The sequence below is a fragment of the Delphinapterus leucas genome, chromosome 20, assembly GCF_059928025.1.
Source record: "Delphinapterus leucas isolate spDelLeu-1000000601 "Yukka" chromosome 20, BTC_Dleu_Yukka2, whole genome shotgun sequence".
NCBI classification, from domain to species: domain Eukaryota; kingdom Metazoa; phylum Chordata; class Mammalia; order Artiodactyla; family Monodontidae; genus Delphinapterus; species Delphinapterus leucas.
In genome coordinates, this window is record NC_143148.1 from 47,425,207 (window position 1) to 47,444,112 (window position 18,906).

The 18,906-nt window shown below is 48.8% G+C and overlaps 1 protein-coding gene and 2 non-coding genes across 3 annotated transcripts in view; 1 reads left to right on the forward strand and 2 right to left on the reverse strand.

Annotated features, from left to right (window-relative positions):
• Positions 1-7,301: 7,301 nt before the first annotated feature.
• Positions 7,302-18,906, forward strand: part of VAC14 (VAC14 component of PIKFYVE complex) — a 97,765-nt gene continuing 86,160 nt past the window's right edge. Inside the window, exon 1 of the mRNA XM_022583235.3 lies at positions 7,302-7,679. Within this exon, the coding sequence (XP_022438943.2) occupies positions 7,576-7,679 (104 nt within the window). The 5' untranslated portion in view covers positions 7,302-7,575. The remainder of the gene's footprint in view (positions 7,680-18,906) is intronic.
• On the reverse strand, positions 16,103-16,173 carry TRNAG-GCC (transfer RNA glycine (anticodon GCC)). Its single transcript has one exon. It is a non-coding gene; the product is annotated as a tRNA-Gly (tRNA).
• TRNAG-GCC (transfer RNA glycine (anticodon GCC)) lies at positions 16,810-16,880 on the reverse strand. Its single transcript has one exon. It is a non-coding gene; the product is annotated as a tRNA-Gly (tRNA).

Sequence of the window (18,906 nt, forward strand, 5' to 3'; positions counted from 1 at the left end):
GGATCTCTGCTCCCTGGGCTGAGGGTTTAGACTCATTAAAGGCAGTCCATTCACTCACATCAATTCTGTGACCCACAGTCGTCACAGCATCTTAGCTCTGGAAGGTTCTCAGAAATCAACTTGGTTTACCCTTTCATCTTAAGGAGAAGCTTATGTTCTAGACGAAAAAAATTGCCTGAGGTCACATAGGGAATTAGTATTTTTTTGGCACAAAACGTGGTTCCTTTAAGATTAATTTTGCAGGTACATTCTCGCACATTTTCTTTTGGGTGCACACAAATGCCCTCATGGGCTTCTCCCATGTGTTCTGTTTCTTTGTCTGTCTTTTCCTACTCATCTCCTACATTTCCCTGTCCAAAACTGATTGTCATTTTGGGTCCAGTTCTCAGGCCCCTCCTTCTATGGTCACATGCCGCTACTCCCACTGTTCTCAAAACACTTAACCTTAAGCCCCAAGTGAGGTTGAGGTCAGAGCTGACTCTAAAGAGGAGTGGAGTAGTGGGGATTGATGCTTTGAAAGATGTGGAAGAAGAGACAAGATTCCAAACATCTAGGCAAGGAACTGGATGTGACAGAGGTAAGGACGGAAAGGGCCAAGTCGGCCATAATACAAGACATGAGTCACACCTATATATTAACTAAAAACATTTTCAAGTTAAAAAAACACTAACAGGGATTCTCTGGTGGCGCAGTGGTTGACAGTCCAACTGCCGATGCAGGGGACACGGGTTCGTGTCCTGCTCGGGGAAGATTCCACATGCCGTGGAGCGGCTGGGCCCGTGAGCCATGGCCACTGAGCCTGCGTGTCTGGAGCCTGTGCTCCGCCACAGGAGAGGCCACAACAGTGAGAGGCCCGCGTACCGCAAAAACAAATTAATTAATTAATTTAAAAAAATAGATTAAAAACAAATAGTATGAAGGATCCAAGGGCCAAGAATAAATAAGGCAAAGAACAACTTGGTATAGGGAGTAAGGGAAGCAGTTAACCTATTGGATATTGTCTTATTTTAGCACTAAAGTACTTAAAACACTGCTATATGTGCAGAGCTAGACACATGCGATAGACTAGAAAAGGTCAAAAACAAAACACATATATATTGAAGCTATATGGGAACATGACATTATCCAATCGGTGAGGAAAGGATGTCATATTTCAGGGGTTGGCAAAGTTTTTCTGTTAAGGGCCAGACAGTAATATATTAAGCTTTGAAGCCCATATAGTAAGTCTCTGTCACAACTACTCAACTCTGATGGTGTAGCACAAAAACAGCCAGACAACAAGTAAACAAATGGATGTGCCTGTGTTCCAACAGAATTTTATTTACAAAAACAGATGGTGAGCCAGATTTGGCCCATGAGCCAAGGTTTTCTCAACAGCAACGGAACAATGAAAGAGTTCTAGTAAAAGCTATTTATCACATCATACACAAACTAAGTTTCAGGTGAACTAAAGTTCTACTGTGAAAAAAATAATGCTTGACAATATAAATTATATTCAGGACACGTTATTTTTTCACAATAAAAATTATTTTAGGGCTTCCCTGGTGGCGCAGTGGTTGAGGGTCCGCCTGCCCATGCAGGGAACGCGGGTTCGTGCCCCGGTCCAGAAGGATCCCACGTGCCGCGGAGCGGCTGGGCCCGTGGGCCAAGGCCGCTGGGCCTGTGTGTCCAGAGCCTGTGCTCCACAGCGGGAGAGGCCACAGCGGTGAGAGGCCCGCATACCGCAAAAAAAAAAAAAAAAAAAAATTTTAATATAAAACATCCAAAAAATTAAGCCACATAAATTATTTTAACTCCCTGTTGATCAAGAGTTTTATATGTATAACTGATTCACTTTGCTGTACACCTGAAACTAAATCAACTATACTCCAATAAAAAATTTGTAAAAATTGAATATCAAATTGAACTCTGAAAAAGAAAAAAGAATTTTCCTACTTTTTAAGTTAACTCAAAAAGATATAAAATCTTACCAATTTTCTTCCTGTATGCCTGTGTGCCCATACCCTCATCTGTGAATGACCTTCCTATAACTTTAGAAAGCATTTCAGTGTCTTCTCTAAAATTCTTAACTCAGTGCTCATTTTGAAGCTATGCTACTAATGTATCTGAGTAGGATCCCATGGGGCCTTCCCAGCACAGATTCTCCCCTCCCCCATGTCCTCCACCTGCCTCTAGTTTGTAGAAAAGCTTCAGCCTCCTAGGCCTTCCCCAAGTCCCAAAGAACAAAATTTAATCAGAAGTGAGAAAAAACAGAAACAAAGGAAAACAAGCAAGCAAGACAAAATAATAATAGTTCAGCCATAAAACAAAGTCAAGGACCTTTAGTTCCTCCTTAAGGGAGGAACTCAGATAATGTTCGGAGCTATATCCTTCGCGCTCTTTTGCAGATGCTGAAACCCACACCAGGTGGAAGAAGTTAACTGCATGCTGACCCAGACCAGTTGGAACCAGAAGATTTAATGATATCGACTCCCAATTACCTCACCAACAACCAATTAGAAGAATGTCCATGAGCTGATCATACACCCCGCAACCCTCTCTCTCATCCTGTCTTTAAAAACCTTTCCCTGAAAGCCATCAGCGAATTTGGGCCTTTTGAGCATTACCTACCTTGACTGCTTGTTTGGTGCGTGCAATAAATGCTGCACTTTCCTTCACCACAACCCAGTGTCAGTAGATTGGCTTTACTGTGCACGGTGGAGCAAATACAAGTTTGCTTTGGCAACGCTAATACAACTGCTTCAGCCTTCTCAATCCCCACTTCCTTGAGAACTACAAATCTTAAAGCAACTCAAATTAAACAACGGCCATTTTTTACAAGTAAGACACTTAGCTGCTTTGGCTGTTTAACTACTTCTACTTTTTAGAAAAATAGAAATAAACCTCTAGAACTGGACTGAAGTCCTTCGGATATCCATACTTCAAAGTGGACTTTAAAACTCCCTGAAATTGGTATAAAATTTCTATGCGTCATATTCGAGTCAACAACTGGGACAAGAGCTTACATTTTTGTAGCGCTTTATACCGCGCTTCAAGTTGCTCAGGAGTCTTTTCCACACTGTCAAGGGCAGGTAGAAAGTTTCTGACAGTGTTGGTGATGGAGAGCCGGATATAATTACGAAAGAGGTCGGGAGAGTCGAGTACGCTTAGGGAAGGTGTAAGCACAGCAGGGTCGGAGGGTTGCTACTGGGGAGGGAAGGAACTGAGAGACACCGCGAAAGAAGAGGAAAAGGGAGCGTCAGGAGGAGCCTCCCTCCAGGGGCGACAAAAAAGGGGCGGGCGCGTTGTCTCTGAGACGCGAGGAAAACGACGTGACAGAAGAACCTAGAGGTTGCGAGGAAGCGAACAGAGGGGCTGCCTCAGGGAGGGAAGCAGCCCGGCTGAAGCCCCCCATCTCGAGGCGGCTTGTTTGACTCAGCGTCCCTGCACCTCGGCCGCCCTTATCGTCCTTCTCCCCTCAAGGTCACTCACCACCGAGTTTGTCGGCTCCAGCAAGACGCCCAGCTCCACTCCTCACCTCACGAACTCCCGGCGCCACAAATTCAAATATGAGTTCCAGAGTCCCGCAGCCCGGAAACTCTCCCAGAGTGAAGGACGGATGGACCAATCGAAGCCCGGCTGGCTATAAATGTAAAAGAAGGTGGGCGGGGCGAAGGGATGGGGTGGGACCAAACAACGTTACCACGACGACGGCTTCGGGTGGGCGGGCTGTGGTGACAATGGCCAGAGGGCGAGAGTCGGCGGGAAAAGCGGTCCTGTTAGGTGGTCCAGGTGGTTTGGGGCTGAGGCCGTCTCCTCAAGAGTAACCGTGGGCCTGTACCACCGGCCTCCGTTTCCTTTAGCCTTCTCTCTCACCAAACGACTTTCCTGTCCAGTTATAAAGTGAAAGCTGTTTCCCCAAGGTAAGCGTGTAGTACCACCACCCCTTGTTGGGTAAGGGGTAATGGAAACTTGAGTCCACTTTGTTACCCGGGGAGCGGGTACTAAAAACAGAAAAAGGTGAAAATTTGGATTTCTAAACATTTAGTAATTTCTTACCGTGTGAATTTTTACTGTATCGTGCACATTTAGTAGTCTTTAAATATTGGGTGCAACTTGAGTTACAATTAAATTTACCATTCTAGTTCTTTCTGACCCCAAAATTCCATCTGACCGGTTAACGAACGAAGACCTGAATTTTTTAATTTTCTGTAACAGTCTCAAAGATTCTCTACCTTAAGTTCTTAATCTCACCTAAATCTGAAGGCGGATCGTAAAATGGGCAGGTGCTTTGAGTCCAAACCGTTAGAAGAATCAAACTAATTCAGCTGAGGCTCCTCCTTTCTTAGATCATCACTTGAATCTAAAATAATTGAAACCAGATGCCGAACATGGTTCAATGTGTATCTCATTCAATGCTGATGGTCTCACAGAGGTCTCATTTAGGAAAGAAAGTAAACAGTGTTGAAATGATGGGGGAGAAATAAGGCTTTCTACAGACAAGTCGTTCTTAGAAAAAAAAACCTTACAGCTTTGAAACACATCTTGTAACAAACCACAAAGTTGTTGTTAAATTCTTGTCTCCAAAATCTAAAAGAAAACTTCAGCAGAACTTACTGGCTTATCAAGTAGAATTTCTTCCTCTAGACTTAAGGCAGAGAAGCATTTATGAAAGCTTAGATCTATATGTGTTTAGATACCTGCCAATCCTTTTCTTAAAATTCCATCTTCAAAACCCCCTGCTAATGAACCAGCCAGCTGCATCTTCATCTGGAGAGTCAACTGGGGAAAGAGTCTCTTCCAAACTCTCTCAGTCTGTTGACAAAATTCATTTTCTTGCAGCCATTTGAAGTCCCATTTTCTTGGCAACTGACAACAGGGGACCATTTTTTAGCAGCTAGAGACCATTCTCAGGTCCTTACCAAATGACCTGTCATAAACAGTTACTGTTGTTACTGTTGACTTCTCAAGGTCAGCAGGAGAATCTCCCTCCCACTTAAAATCTCTTCTAATGGCTTTTAACTCCACACATGATTAGGTCAGACCCAGTCAGAATAATCTCCCTTTTTAGTAACTCACAGTCAGATGATTAGGGACCTCAACTACATCTGCAAAATCTCTTCTATATAACGTAATACTTGTTAGAATGACAGTCCATCATATTTACAAGACTCAATCACAATTGAAGGGAGGGGTTTGCACAGGGCATATACCTAAAAGGGAGGGACTCTTAGGGGCCATCTCAGAATTCTACCCACCTATAGCCCCTCACTTGTGTCCCATAGATTCTGATCTGTGGATTGAGAATAACACTCCATTTTCAAAACTGTTACAAGCTTTAAGTGAGTGCTTTTCACTCAGAAAAAAGTACCACCAGTGTTATGTTCACGTTGTTAAAAAAAAAAAAAAAAGAACAAGCCCAAACTGAGTCACTCACTTGTGCTAAACCCACATCAGCAAATCAAGACTTAATATCTAACTTAATTGTAGTTTCAGCTTCTCCCAGGAATGTGACTTTTAACTAGTTTATCTGAAATTACCTGATCAGCTCTGGTGAGGTAATCTGCATGATAAACACCCCCCTTCTCCAAAGGATGGTGACATACCTGAACCCATCCACTTCCTTTCCAGCCCCCTCCCCCTTCTGCCTATAAAAGTCTTTGAAGCTCTTTGAAGCTCCTGTCTGCTAGATGGGATGCTGCCAGAGTCATAAATTGTTGAATAAATCCAATTATATCCTCAAATTTACTCAGCTGAATTTTGTTTTTTAACAATATTAATCCTCATTGGGTTCCACTGTGATATAGCCTTGTCCTAAGTTCCTGTCCGCTGTGGAAGCTTATGACAAGGAACTCTGATGCATCTCCCTGTTACTGTATCTTTAGCCACACTGAATCAATAAAGTGCTTTTAAAATTTTTAGCACATAGCTTCAATTTCTGTTCCAGGATTTAGTGTGACACTTCAAAGCACTTGGAGGGGCTGCTTTCTAGTGGATCCATCTGGAGGCCTGCAAGCAACACATTTGGGGCTTCTGCTGTCTGTAACCCAGCCCTCCAAGGTAGCAGAGCATGATAACACATCCTGAGTCCCAAATGGTGGGGTGACAACCACTGTTGGTACCTGAGATTTTAGGTGGTAGTATAAGCAGGTAGAGTAGGGGGTTCCCTGGAGAAAGAGTACCAGGCAAGGCTTTCTTGACATAAGGGAAGTGGCCTAAGCTGTTTTGTGACCTAAATCTGGCCACAATGCCTGCCCTGGAACAGGTCTCAGTAATCATTGATATTAAGGGAAGTAAGGGAATGCAAGAACAAAGGAAAAGCAGTCAAGTAAAACAGTTCAACTATGAAACAGAGTCCTAGTTCCTCCTCAAGGGATGTACATAACAATCTGATACGGTCTTTGAGTCCTGCAAGAACTAAGGCCCCCACCTAGGAGGAGGATGGAATGATGACGTTGACCCTCGTGACTTCAATCAACTAAAGCTTGGACTCTGTCGACTGTGGCCCGAATTCTATGCTGAATTCTCCACTGCTCAAGCCCCTTCATGAATACCCATGTACCTTTAGCTTAAAACTTCCCCAAATTTGCTGTTGGGAGAGACACTGCTTTGGCAGAGATCACTGGTGTTCTCCTTACTTGCTGCAAGAAATAATAAATGCTTCCTTCTCCCTAACTTTGGCTTGGTTGTGACTTTTGGCTCAATACCCACCAAGAGGTGAACCCACTTTTGGGGTCACAATAGACAGGTTATTCTGTTTTTAATTGCAATTTATTGATATGTTTTAGAAATATATATATCACTATTCAAACCCATGATTATAGGGCATAAACAAGGCTAAAGTAGGAATTAAAAATTTTTTAAAGTTCGTTGATTAGAGAAAATATTTTTTAAATAATAGTACAAATGGCTAGGATATGGCGAAAATCAAGATGGTGTTACTCTAATTTGGGAATCATTGGCATATGAGAAACTGGCTGGTGACTAAGCAGTGGATGAAGTAGTGGATTCAGTAGATATAGAATAAATTATGCTAACCGAGTCAGGCTCCAAGAGCCCCTTCGTTCTCAGGAACGTGTACAAAAAGAAGCCCACCATGTTCCAAGCCTACCACGTGCAGGCAGTGGAGTCCATGGTATTCACGCCCTACTAAGCAGGCCTCAAACCGTGGGGGTCTACAAGCAGGAGTGTGATGGGAGAAGATGGAGCCTTGTGGGGGCGTGGCTAATCCACCTGCGGATGCGTGCGGGGGCGTGGCTGGCAAAGGGCGGGTCCTAGCGGCGGAAGGCGGAAGTCGGTGCAGAGTCACCTGATCTGAGTAACATGGCCGCTGCTCCATGAGCCCGGCAGGTGCTGGCCGGGAGTGGGTCTCGTGAGCTGTTTGGCGGCCAGGGGCAGGGGTACGGAGACGGGATCCAGGCCCGGGTTCCGAGGCGGCGCGCGGCGGCGGAGCGAGACAGGCGGCCCGGGGCGGCGTGGTCCATGAGCCGGTGCCGGAGGCAGCGCGGAGCCGCAGACTCCCCTAGCCCCGGTGCGGCCCGGGCTGCCGCGGGCTGAGGAGTCGCGGGGCTCCGGGGAACGCCCCGAGCTGCCACCATGAACCCCGAGAAGGATTTCGCGCCGCTCACGCCCAACATCGTGCGCGCCCTCAATGACAAGCTCTACGAAAAGCGGAAGGTGGCAGCACTGGAGATCGAGAAGTAAGAGCCGCGGGCACCCGGGTTGGTCGTGGAGAGCGGAGCCGGGACTCCGTCCTGATTCTGCGGGGGTCCCGCTCTTCCGGGCAGCTCCTCACGCCTTTGCAGCCAGTGTTGCTACTCCAGGTTTCCGGCCCTTAGGGCCGTGCTTAAGAGCAGGAGATTGGCAGTCCCAGCTTTGCTTCTGACTGTGTGACGTGGGCCAAATTATTTAACCTCCTGGTACCCCGAAGGGGCTGCCGTGAGAACGAAGCAACGAAATATATGCGTGGTGATTTGCACAGTGCCTGGCACATGGTGCGTCCTCAGTGTGGTCTCCATGCAAACAAGCAAATCAGAGAGTGACCTCTGATGGGAGGGAGGTAGGAAGCATGAGAATTTGCTAAGGATGTTGACCTGCCTCATTTCTTACCCAGCTTCTGAGAAGTGAAAGGGACAGTAAGTTGACCAAGTGGAGAAATAAGCCAAAACCTCAAGGCTCAGAAGGGCTGTTTATCTCTGTCATATCACGCTTCCCTGAAAGTGAAAGAAGGAATTATTCTTGTTTCTGCACTCTTACTACACGTACAGCAGTACCCTCTTATCTGTGGGGGATATGTCCCCAGACACCCAGTGGATGCCTGAAACCTTGGATGATACCAAGCTCTATATATACTATGTTTTTTTCCATACATACGTATGTATGGTAAAGTTTAAGCACAGTAAGAGAATATCCTAATGACCGGCATCACCAGCATTGCACTTTAGAGCCATTATTAAGTAAAATAAGGGCTATTTGAACATAAGCATTGCGATACCGACAGTCGATCTGATAACCCAGAAGCTACTAAGTATGTGGGTATCATATACAGCATAGATATGATGGAGGAAGGGTGACTAATGTTCTGGTGGGATAGCACAATATTTCATCTCACCACTCTGAACCGCATACAGTTTAAAACTTAGAAACTGTTTATTTCTGGAATTTTCCTTTTAATATTTTCTGACCTGCTGTTGACCATTGGTAACTGAAACTGGATAACGGGGTTCCATTGTATTTGTAACCATGATCTGACATTTTCCTTTTTTTTTTTTTTTAATTATAAAACAAGGTATTTAACTGCGAACATTAAGGTTTTTCTGCTGTTATTTTACATTTGTATTTTTTTTTCCAGCCAAATCGTTGTGATAAAGTCTGGTGGGTGGGTAATTTCAAACGAGTAGAAAGAGGCAGGCTGTGAAACCGAAAGAATGCCAGTCTGGGCGTCAGGAAATATGGATTGTAGTTTTGCCCTCTCTAATTGCCCTCTCTAATAGCCACTGGCCATGGGCGCTATTTACATTTAAATTATTGAAGATAAAATAAAAATTTTATCCAGTTTCTCAGTCACACTGCCCATATCTGACATGTTCAATAGCCACATGTGGCTGTCGACTGCCATAATGGACAGTGCAGATTGTAGAACATTTCCATCACTGCAGAATGCTTTGTACAGCTGTAATCTAGTCTGTTGTGTGATACTCATTCTTTGACCTCCAGCAAATTCCTTAACTCAGGGTTTCTTAACCTCAGCACTACTGATATTTTTGGACAGATAATTCTTGGTTGTGGTGCGCTGTCCTGTGCATTATAGGGTTTTTAGCAGCATCCCTGATCTTTACCCACTAGACACCAGTAGTTTTCTGTCACTTGTACAACCAAAAATGTCTCCAGACACTGCCTAATGTCCCCTGGGGAACGGACAGTCACCCCGGTTGAGAACCACTGCCTTAACTGCTTTGGGTTTTAGTTTCCTCCTCAGCTAAAGGGTTTGGATTTTACTAAAAGGACCCTCCCCTTCAGCTCTGACATCCAATATGTCCAGAACCACCTAGCTGCTTCTCTCATCAAGCACCACTTTCTTTTTCTTTTTCTTTTTTTTTTTTTTTGACTGCACCTTGTGGCTTGCTGGATCTTAGTCCCCTGACCAGTGTCCTATTTGATATGTTCCTCAGAGTATGTGTTTCACAACTTGCTCAGGGACAGAGGGACTTATTTGTGCTTCACCTGGGAGCTTTCTAGTGTCTCTGTTTATAAAGACACTGATCCTATTGGATCAGGGCCACACCTATATGACCTCACTTAACCTTAATTACTTCCCTTATAGGCCCTATCTCCAAATACTGCCACTAGGGTTGTATGAACTGGGGGGTGGGGGGGGGACGATTCAGTCCATAACGTTGATCATTTTAAAAAGTGATCACGTGTAAAACACTGTCTGCCTTATTTGGGGGGAGGAGGATTTGGCCCTTGTACATCCCTCATCTCATTTATTTTGCGCAGCTGCCCTATGAGCTAGGTAGTGTTACCCCATTTCACAGATGAGGAAACAGAGGCTCCTTGAGGGTAAGGAATCATCCCAAGGTTTTGCAGCTAGAACCTGGATCTAAAAACTCAGGTTCTTCTGTCTCAAAAGGCTTCCCCATTACAATGAATGGTTTTCCCTTCCAAAAGGGAGAAAAATACTTAATAAAATGTCATACTTGAACACCCCCATGGTAGTTTTAACTGCCACTTCCTGTTTTCTGGAAACCATCTGTCTGCTCGAGTGGCAGAACCAGTACTGCATGGGGTGCTGGAGTGAGGGGTTAAAATTCCTAATAAGAGGAGGGTGTTTTATCTTGATGACAGGCCTCTCAGACACTAAAAATGCAGAGATGGATGCTTGGCTCGACTGAAGGACCCCAGACTCTAGACTCTCAAGACCGGGCTGTGTTAGGTGACCAGGATCTGATGGCTAAATGTGTGAGCCTGTTGTGCACAGTCCTAGAGAGGCTTTACCCCACAGCCTGGCTCCAACACGCCCACACAGCTTTCTCAAGGATAAGGCCCTGAGGCTAAGATTTTAGAATGGCTGTGGCAGGTTTTGCGGGCCCTGGAGTCAGGGGTTATAGTCCCTGATGAGTCCCGAGGACAGGAATGGTGAGACCCCAGGCCCTGCTCTCCGGGAGAGTCTAGCGTGGGGGAGAAACGCCAGGAGGCGTTCTGATAAGTGTGGTGGGTGCTCCCTCGCTGCGGTGACAGGGCCCTCACTGCAGGCTGGGAGAGATGATGCCCTTCGTGGTGACCAGGGATGGGCTCACTGGCAAGTCTCTGGTGTTCCTGAACTTTGAGTTCCTAAAGCCAGCAAATGGAGGTGTCCAGGCCCCGTGCCCTGAGAACACCGAAGCCCAAGGAGGGGCTCCAGGATCAGAGCTCCTGAGGGATGAGTCCCTGCCTGCTGGGGAAGGCAGGGTGGGGCGGGTGGCGTGGGGAGCCAGGATCCCTGGGGCTCTGTGATCAGATCAGGGTTGAACTGCTGAGTTTGACCTGGCCTTTTGGAGCCTGCCACCTCTGTAGGGAGACACTGTTTATTACCAAGTGAGTTCAGGCAGATTTTGGAGTGTGGGTCAGTATTCCACCCAGCAGATTGCTTCACCCAGGGGTCACAGACTGGCAGCCAGGGGCCGTGTCCTGCTGGCAGACCTGTTTGTTTGGTTTGGCCTGGATTGCAGGATATTTTAAATCAAGAAATTTCACAGTGAAGTTCAGGTTTCTGGCTTCTATTACAGAATGGGAAGATATGGCTCTGTGCGGCCCACATTCCCATGTAGCAGTAGGGGACCCAGGGGCCCACCCTCTTCCCCCAGCCAGGACATGGGCTCCCCAATTTGCTTCCTGTGTTGGGTAGGTCACTACAGCCTGTCTTACCTCCCTTGGCCTTCTTACTTGTGTCTCCTTCTTGGCTCCTGTAAGCATTTGAGTTTGTGACCTTGGGTTTAACCTCTCTGTGCCTCAGTTAACTCGTCTTAAGAAAAAATTGCACTTTGAAAACATTATGCTAAGTGAAAGAAGCCAGTCACAAAAGGCCATGTATTGTATCATTTCATTTGTGTGGATTCATAGGCAACTCCACAGAGACAGTGTAGATCAGTGGTTGCCTAGGGCTTGGGGGAGGGGGATTGGGAGGAAATGGGGAGTGACTACTAATGAGTACAGGTTTTCTTCTGGAGATGATTAAAAAAAGTCTAAAATTGATTGTGGTGACACTTGCACAGCTTTGTGAATATACTAAAACTCACTGAATTAATTGTACATGTTTAAAGAGTGAATTTATGGCATGTGAATAATATCTCAATTTTAAAAAATAAGAGTGCCTGTAGGTTGTGTTACAGTTGACGGAAACACTTATTCAGTGGTCTATTGTCACCTGAGATCCAAACATGCCTCCTGCTGTCTCCTTTACAGTTTTTCCACTGATTATACCCAGTGGATGCTCAGTATATTTTGCTACTTAACTAACTCTTGGGCCTTTCCTCAGAGGCAGATGTTCCGCTTTTCCTGTTTAGTTACTGGAGAGTAGTGAGCAAGTGGAAACCAGGTTACTTAAATACTCAGCAAAGCAGATGGAGGAGATGTTTGCCTGCCAGCTTCTGTTTGGGAAATCACTGCCTGGATATGTTGCCCGATTACAGCATGTCACATAGAGAACTGGGATGGTTCATTGGACTTGTCAAGAAAAAAATGGCAGCCCGAAGTCCAGGCTGGAATTTTTACAGCATAGGAATAAACACAACTCTGGATTATCTTTCTGTCCTTCTTGGAGCCAGGAGCAAAGCAGGTTCTCAGTCAACAGTTAATGAATGAATATGATCTTGTTAGGTGTGTATAACATCACGGTTTGATTCTGATTTTGCACTAATACTGTTACATGAGCATATGCAGTACAAAACAAATTATGTGCATTATTTTATTTAATTCTCTAAAAATAGTACAAAGCCACAGCCAAGACTGTCTCCTCTGAAGACATAGGAATGTGCGTGCAATGGCAGAAACCTCTGCCACCTCCTGGCCGGGCCATTTGGACATCAACACATGAAATGAGATAGGGCTAAACGAAATAATGTGTGTAAAGTGCCTGGCACCCAGTAGGCATCCAACAGGTGGGAGCTTTGATGTTTGAAGAGAGGATAATGTAACATGGTAGATTTCAGACCTGGTGTCAGAAAAATCTCAGTTTGATTTCTGCACCTCCCATCCATAAGTTGTGTGACCTTGTATGTTTCGTAACATCTCTGAGCCTCATTTCCCCCCACCTGTAAAATGGGTATTATAGTACCTAGCTCTGTGGCTTATTTTAAGGTTTAAATGAGATAACACGTGTAAAGCATCCACCACATTACCTAGCATGTAGTAAGGCAAAAATGCATGGAGAAAGCTGCACTTCAGTTGGGGCCTGAGTTCTGCACAAGGGAAGTACCCTCTGTAATTGGGTGTGTGCACTTTGCAGCTGACGTGCTTTAAGAAGATGGGCGGGAGGAACTGGTGTACAGTTGAGGGGGCCTGGGCTTTGTAGGTGCCAAGGTTCAGATCCTCTGTGACCTCAAGAAAGGGACTTGGTTTCCCTGAGGCTCTATTTCAAATCTAAATGATGAGATGATAATAACTACAGAAGGAGGTTGCTGTGAGGAATAACCAACCCCTGGAATACTTAGAGTGTGTTCCTGGGAAGTGGTCAGCTCCCCAGTCCTCATGCAGCCTGTGGTTGTCCCCGAGCTGCGTTACAGAGGCCGAGGGGCCCAGTGCGGGGCTGTGGTTTTGTTGCTGAGACGAGGCCCCAGGTTCTCCTTGGGTGAAAGACACATCCTGGCCTGTCTGTGGCTCCTTCGCAATCAGGGACAAGGTAGTCGGTGTGGCACTTGGTGAAGTTGAGAGCAGGGTAGAGAGCTTGGAGTTGGCCAGCATTGGGCGTTGTGCCTCCTGGGGAATGGGTGTCGCTGCCATCCTGCGACACCTCTGACTAGTTGAGAATGGAGGCTCTGAGCAATCTCTAGAGGATACTTCGTCAGCCAGAGTTTTTAGAGAAATGAAGCAGAAGCCGATCTCTTCTCTGGGACATAGAACAGCGATGCGTGTGACCCTAACGTCAGCAAAGGTCACCGGGACTTGTGATCTGGGCCAAATATTAACTTCAGAACTAGTTGAGATCCCCCAGCTGTGGCTCACAACGTGGAGATGAAAGAGGAGACGGGGTGTTCTTTTGAAGAGACACTAGCCTGGAACTGGGGACGCCCGGATTTCAAACTTCACTTCCTCTGCTTCCCTTTGTAGTTGCTTTTTCTCTCTGCCTGTGCCCTGTGGAGAGACCAGGTCCTGCTGACGGGGGCTCTTTGGGGCACCCCCAAGGGGTTGGTTCAGCCCTAGGCAAACGCATGTCAAGTCACATCCTGGCATCGGCATCTGTCCCCAGCCACGGCCCTGGGGACCTGGTCCTTCTCAGTGTGCGTTTTGAGATCCTGGTAGTGGTGCCCTTTGTCCCTCCTAACTTGAATAGTAAACTAGGGGTTAGGCCCGTCCAAGTACAGTTCTGATTTACCCAACAGGTTAGGTGTAGATGAGCAGGCCACCCCTTGTCACCAGTACAGCAGCGTGGGGCTTTGCCCGTGTTTCCCTACAGCTTGCCCTGCGGCCCCGCCTGCCCGCACAGATGGGTCCCTGGGCAGATGCTTACTGATTCCTCACTTACTGTGTGGGGAGCTCTAGACGCGGGCAGAGGGCTGGCGCTCAAGAGGCAGAGAATCGTGGCACCAGTCTGTCCTCAGGGACTCTGGCCTGGAGCTGTGGAGCTAGAAACATGAAACACGTGAGAAAAAACCCGTGACATTCCATGGTGCAGTGTTGGGCACAGACTGCGGGGTGGCCGAGTCCTTCAGCGTTCAGAGGAGTGGTGGTCCTTCCTGGGACGGTCGGGAAAAGCAGGGGGCTGGATGTGAACTGGACTTAAGGCTGGCTAGGATGTGGAGGGGAGCGGGAGCTTCCCCATGGAGTGGAATGGACAGGAAGTGTCCAAGGAGTAGCATAGCAGGGCCCAGTAAGAAGCCCTTACTGGAGAGGAAAGTTGTGCTGGGCAGCTGAGCAGTGAGACTACAGAGGTCAGCCGGCCCTGTCTTGATCACCCTGACTGTCAGGTAGAGAGCGTGGGCTCGGGTCGTGGGACAGGTCTTCCTGCTGTGGCCCCAGGGGTGACCCACAGGGCCAGGCCCAGTGCTCTGAGAACTGGTGGTTTTGGTGAGAACATGTTCTCAGGGTTTCCCTCCACAGGGAACCACTGTTTGTCATTGTCTCGCTCTCCTGGACACTGATAATATTCTTCCTCCAAGAGCAGATAGAGACTTGGGGTTCCAGGCCCTCGGGAACTGAATGGACCATTGTATTTGTAGTGGCCTGGGGTGCCCTGAGTTGCGTCCTGGTAAGATTCGGGGTGGGGGGACCTTGCAGCTGGTGTAGAGCGAACGGGAATGTCAGGGGGTGCTGAACACAGATATTCCCCTTGCCCATCTCCTCCCCCTTCAGGAGACCCTGTTACACTTGACCGCTGTCACCCGTCGTTAGTGCCCCATTCCTCACACTCTCCCACCATTTGGTCTCTGTCAGCCTTTGCAGTCTTCAGAGTTCCCTAAACGCTGTTCGAATCCCTACCACCCACCGCTGCAGATCACTCGTACCTTCCGTGGCTGCTCACGGCCACCAGAAGCAAAGGCCACTTCCTTTGCCAAGCACGTGAGTGGGCGCAGCCTCTCTGGCCCTGTCACCCACGTCTCCTCCACCTGTGTCCTTTGTGCTGCCAATCCAAGTGCCTCTCTCCTTCCTCTGAGCCTTTGTTCATGCTGTTCCCTCTGTCCCGGCTTCCTCACCCTGAATGAACACCTACTGATCTTTCAGAACCCCTTTCAAAAGCTGACCCTCATGAAGCCACACCTCACTCCCTCCCCACGAAAGCTGCCGCTTGTGCTCTTTCTCGCCTGCCCCCTCCTCACCTTGCACTGTCCTCACCAGATTTTTTTTCTCTGTTTTGCATGAAAGTCCTTGAGGCCTCTCTTGTTTCCCCTCCACGGGATTCTGGCAGAGAGCCCCTCAGGGGCAGGGAATGCATCCCCTTTGCTGTCTCTCAAGTGGGGAGGAGGGCCCTTTCCGGTGGCTCAGGGACCTTTTGTGACCTGAAACAAGGAGACAGGTGAGGAGGTGGTTCCAGGACGGGCTGCCCTGCTGGCAGGGCTGGGTCTTTGCTGCCCTGCTGGAGCCTCATGAATGTCGTTACTCCCACTCTCAGGGCTACTCTAACACCGACAGAGCAGAAACACACACGGCCTGGCTTCCCCAGGGGCATCGCAGTCAGAGTCCCCGGGCAGCCTGTCTGGGCAGGAGGGGAGGCACAGCTGCTTGCAGCAGCTTTGGTGATCCCCACATCCTGGACTCCTCAAGAACAAGGGGACACAAGATCTAGGTCTCTGTGGTTAGGAAACAGGCGTGGAAAACTCAGGCTAGAAAAAAGTCATTCTAGGTTTTTCAGACTGTATCACCAATGCTGTAGGGAGTGTGAAATGTCAAACCCAGTCTCTTAGGATGATAAAAGAAAAAAGTTTGCTGCTGCATTGGCTGGGAATCGAACCCAGGCCTCCCGCGTGGCAGGCGAGAATTCTACCACTGAACCACCAGTGCTCCAGCTGTGAACAGCTGTGTGAGCACCTCCCTTTAACCCCAGTCGTCTTGTCTGTACACTGATTCACAGAATGGAAGGCCACATCAGCACAGCTGCAACGGCAGAGGCTTAGGCTTCAGAGCAGGAGAGAAGGCTGGAGGAGGCTGTGTGTGTGCGCGCACAAGCGCGCATGTGTGTATGTGTGTGCGTTACGTGTGTGCGTTACGTGTGTGCGTGAGAAGTTGATTTGCCTTCAGACGTCAGGACAGGAAGTAGAGTTCAAGTCGTTCCTTCTCAGTAGCAAAAAGCCCACTGAGACTCTGGGGACTTCCTCCTCTCTCAAGTGTGGGTCCTCCCATTCCACATTCACGTGGTGTGTTGAGCTGTTTTACAGCTCACAGGCTTCAGCACAGCTTCCTGCTGGAGACTGGCCAAGGCTGAGGGGGTGCAGCAGGAGTCCCCTTACCGGGGGAAGGGTCCCGCAGCCAGTGGTGCCTCTGTGGAGAAGCCAGCTGCTGTTCGTGCTCACGAAGCAGGGAAGTGCGCTCGGAGATTCGCAGCACCCTTGGCTGCTGCAGGCTGGGCGTGACTGAGGAGCTGGATCCTGCAGCAGGATCTCTGGGGGAGCTTGCCAGGAAGAGGCCAAAAAGCAGCACTGCATTGGCCGGGAATCGAACCCGGGCCTCCCGCGTGGCAGGCGAGAATTCTACCACTGAACCACCAATGCTCTGGCTGTTCTCTGGCACACCTGCAGGGCTTTTCTCAAGAGGCCGTGTCTGTCATGATAGTCAGAGAGCTCTGACACATCACTGGGCGTCGTCTGGCTGGTTTGTTCTGTCTGAGAATACCGCGGGTTTCTGTAGAGCCATCCGTGCTGTGCCTTATTACACTGCTTAGGGAGGGGGCGCTCATGGAACTGGCTTCCTCCCGAGGCCCTTGGTTCATCCACAGCCCTCAGCCCCCTGGGGTGGGCTTGGTGGAATCACACCCTATAAAGATCAAAGCAAGAGGGCCCTCACAGACCACCTGCATAGCCCCTTCCTGGAATCCCTGTTTCTGCTCCCACATCCGCCAGCTCAGGAGTCAGGCCTGTTTGATTCACCTGTGGCCACAGTCCCAGGCACAGAATAGATGCCCCCTACGACTTGCGGGATTGAATCTTTATCAAGCCCTGTAATCCCCATTGAACAGCCTTTTTACAGGAGTGGTCACAGCCTCACAGGACAGCACATTTAGTTAAACAACGCTAATTACTAGCAGGTTCCTGACACTGATCTGGAACCGCACAAACTAATTAATACCTTTTGGACTTGACTGTCCTTAAAATTCTTTGAGCCAGCTTGAGACCCCCATTTATGCCATAGGCGAGCAGTGTACCTGCTGTGATGGGCACAGAGCAATTAGGCAATGAGTCCAGGCAGCTACTTTGAAAAGTCTGTGATCTCTAGGCGTCCCTCGTCACACCTTCAGCTGCTGCATGGGTCGTAGTCCCTCCCACCTGATGATGGGACAGCCTCCCCCTTCCCACCCATCTCATGGCTTCTTAAAACACCCTTTGACCATCTCTTCAAAACCCGTAAACAGCTTCCCTGTTACCCACGATGTGAGATCCCTTCTCCTGAATCTGAGCTGCTTGGGCCAGCTCATCCCAGCTGATTTCCTGCTGTTCTCTGGACCCCAGGCAAATTTGGCTATTTTTCTCTCCTTGCCTTTGCCCACACATTTCCTCCTGCCCGGAACACCTGTTTCCTTCTCTCAGGGTCTCTGCCTCCTCCGAGGTCCAGCTCAGTTCCCACTCCTGGGAAGATGTCCCTGACCCCCAGGCCGCAGCTCCCAGTGGTTATCTGGGCCCCTCATGCCACCATTGGCCCTCATGAGGCTTCTTACTGCAGAGATGCTGTGAGCCTCCGAAGGGCAGAGTGTCTTCACGTCCACTGGGCTCTGAAAGGAGACCCTGGTGCCTGATGGAGCTGGGCCTCCCTGTGCTCACCTCCATTCGGGCAGGGCCTGCCTTGGGAGCATCCCCCCAGGGTGACCACAGGCGCTGCCTCCCTCAGACCCCCTCTCCCTGCTAGCATCACCCCCCAGGTGGGCACCGTGCAGGCGTCTCTACCCTTCCTGCCCTGTCCCCTCTCCCTGCTGCTTCCCACTGCTTCGGCCGTATTTCAGGCCCCCCTTCCTGACCCTGATAGCTGCGGTATTCTCCCTTGGAGATATTTCAGTCTCCCTCTGTCAAACCATGCCACCCCCACCCGAGGCAGCCTCTCTGGTCAAAACATAGACATAAATGTGTCACCCCATTGCTGGAAACCTTTCACCGGCTCGTCTTTTCCTTTTGTGTGTGTGTGTGTGTGTGTGTGTGTTACGCGAGCCTCTCACTGTTGTGGCCTCTCCCGTTGCGGAGCACAGGCTCCAGATGCGCAGGCCCAGCGGCCATGGCTCACGGGCCCAGCCACTCTGTGGCATGTGGGATCTTCCCGGACCGGGGCACGAACCCGTGTCGCCTGCATCGGCAGGCGGACTCTCAACCACTGCGCCACCAGGGAAGCCCTTGTCTTTTCCTTTAACTGTCCCCAGCCACCCCTTCCACACACCGGACTCCTCACCCTTCCCTAAATACACCATGTCTTTTCGGGGCCCCCGCCTTTAGCCAGGCTCTTCCCTGTGCCTGAGGTTCCCTGCCTTCCTTTCTTTACCTGGAAAAGGCTTACTGTAATGGCTCTAAGATCTGACTCAGATGGCACCTCCCCGTC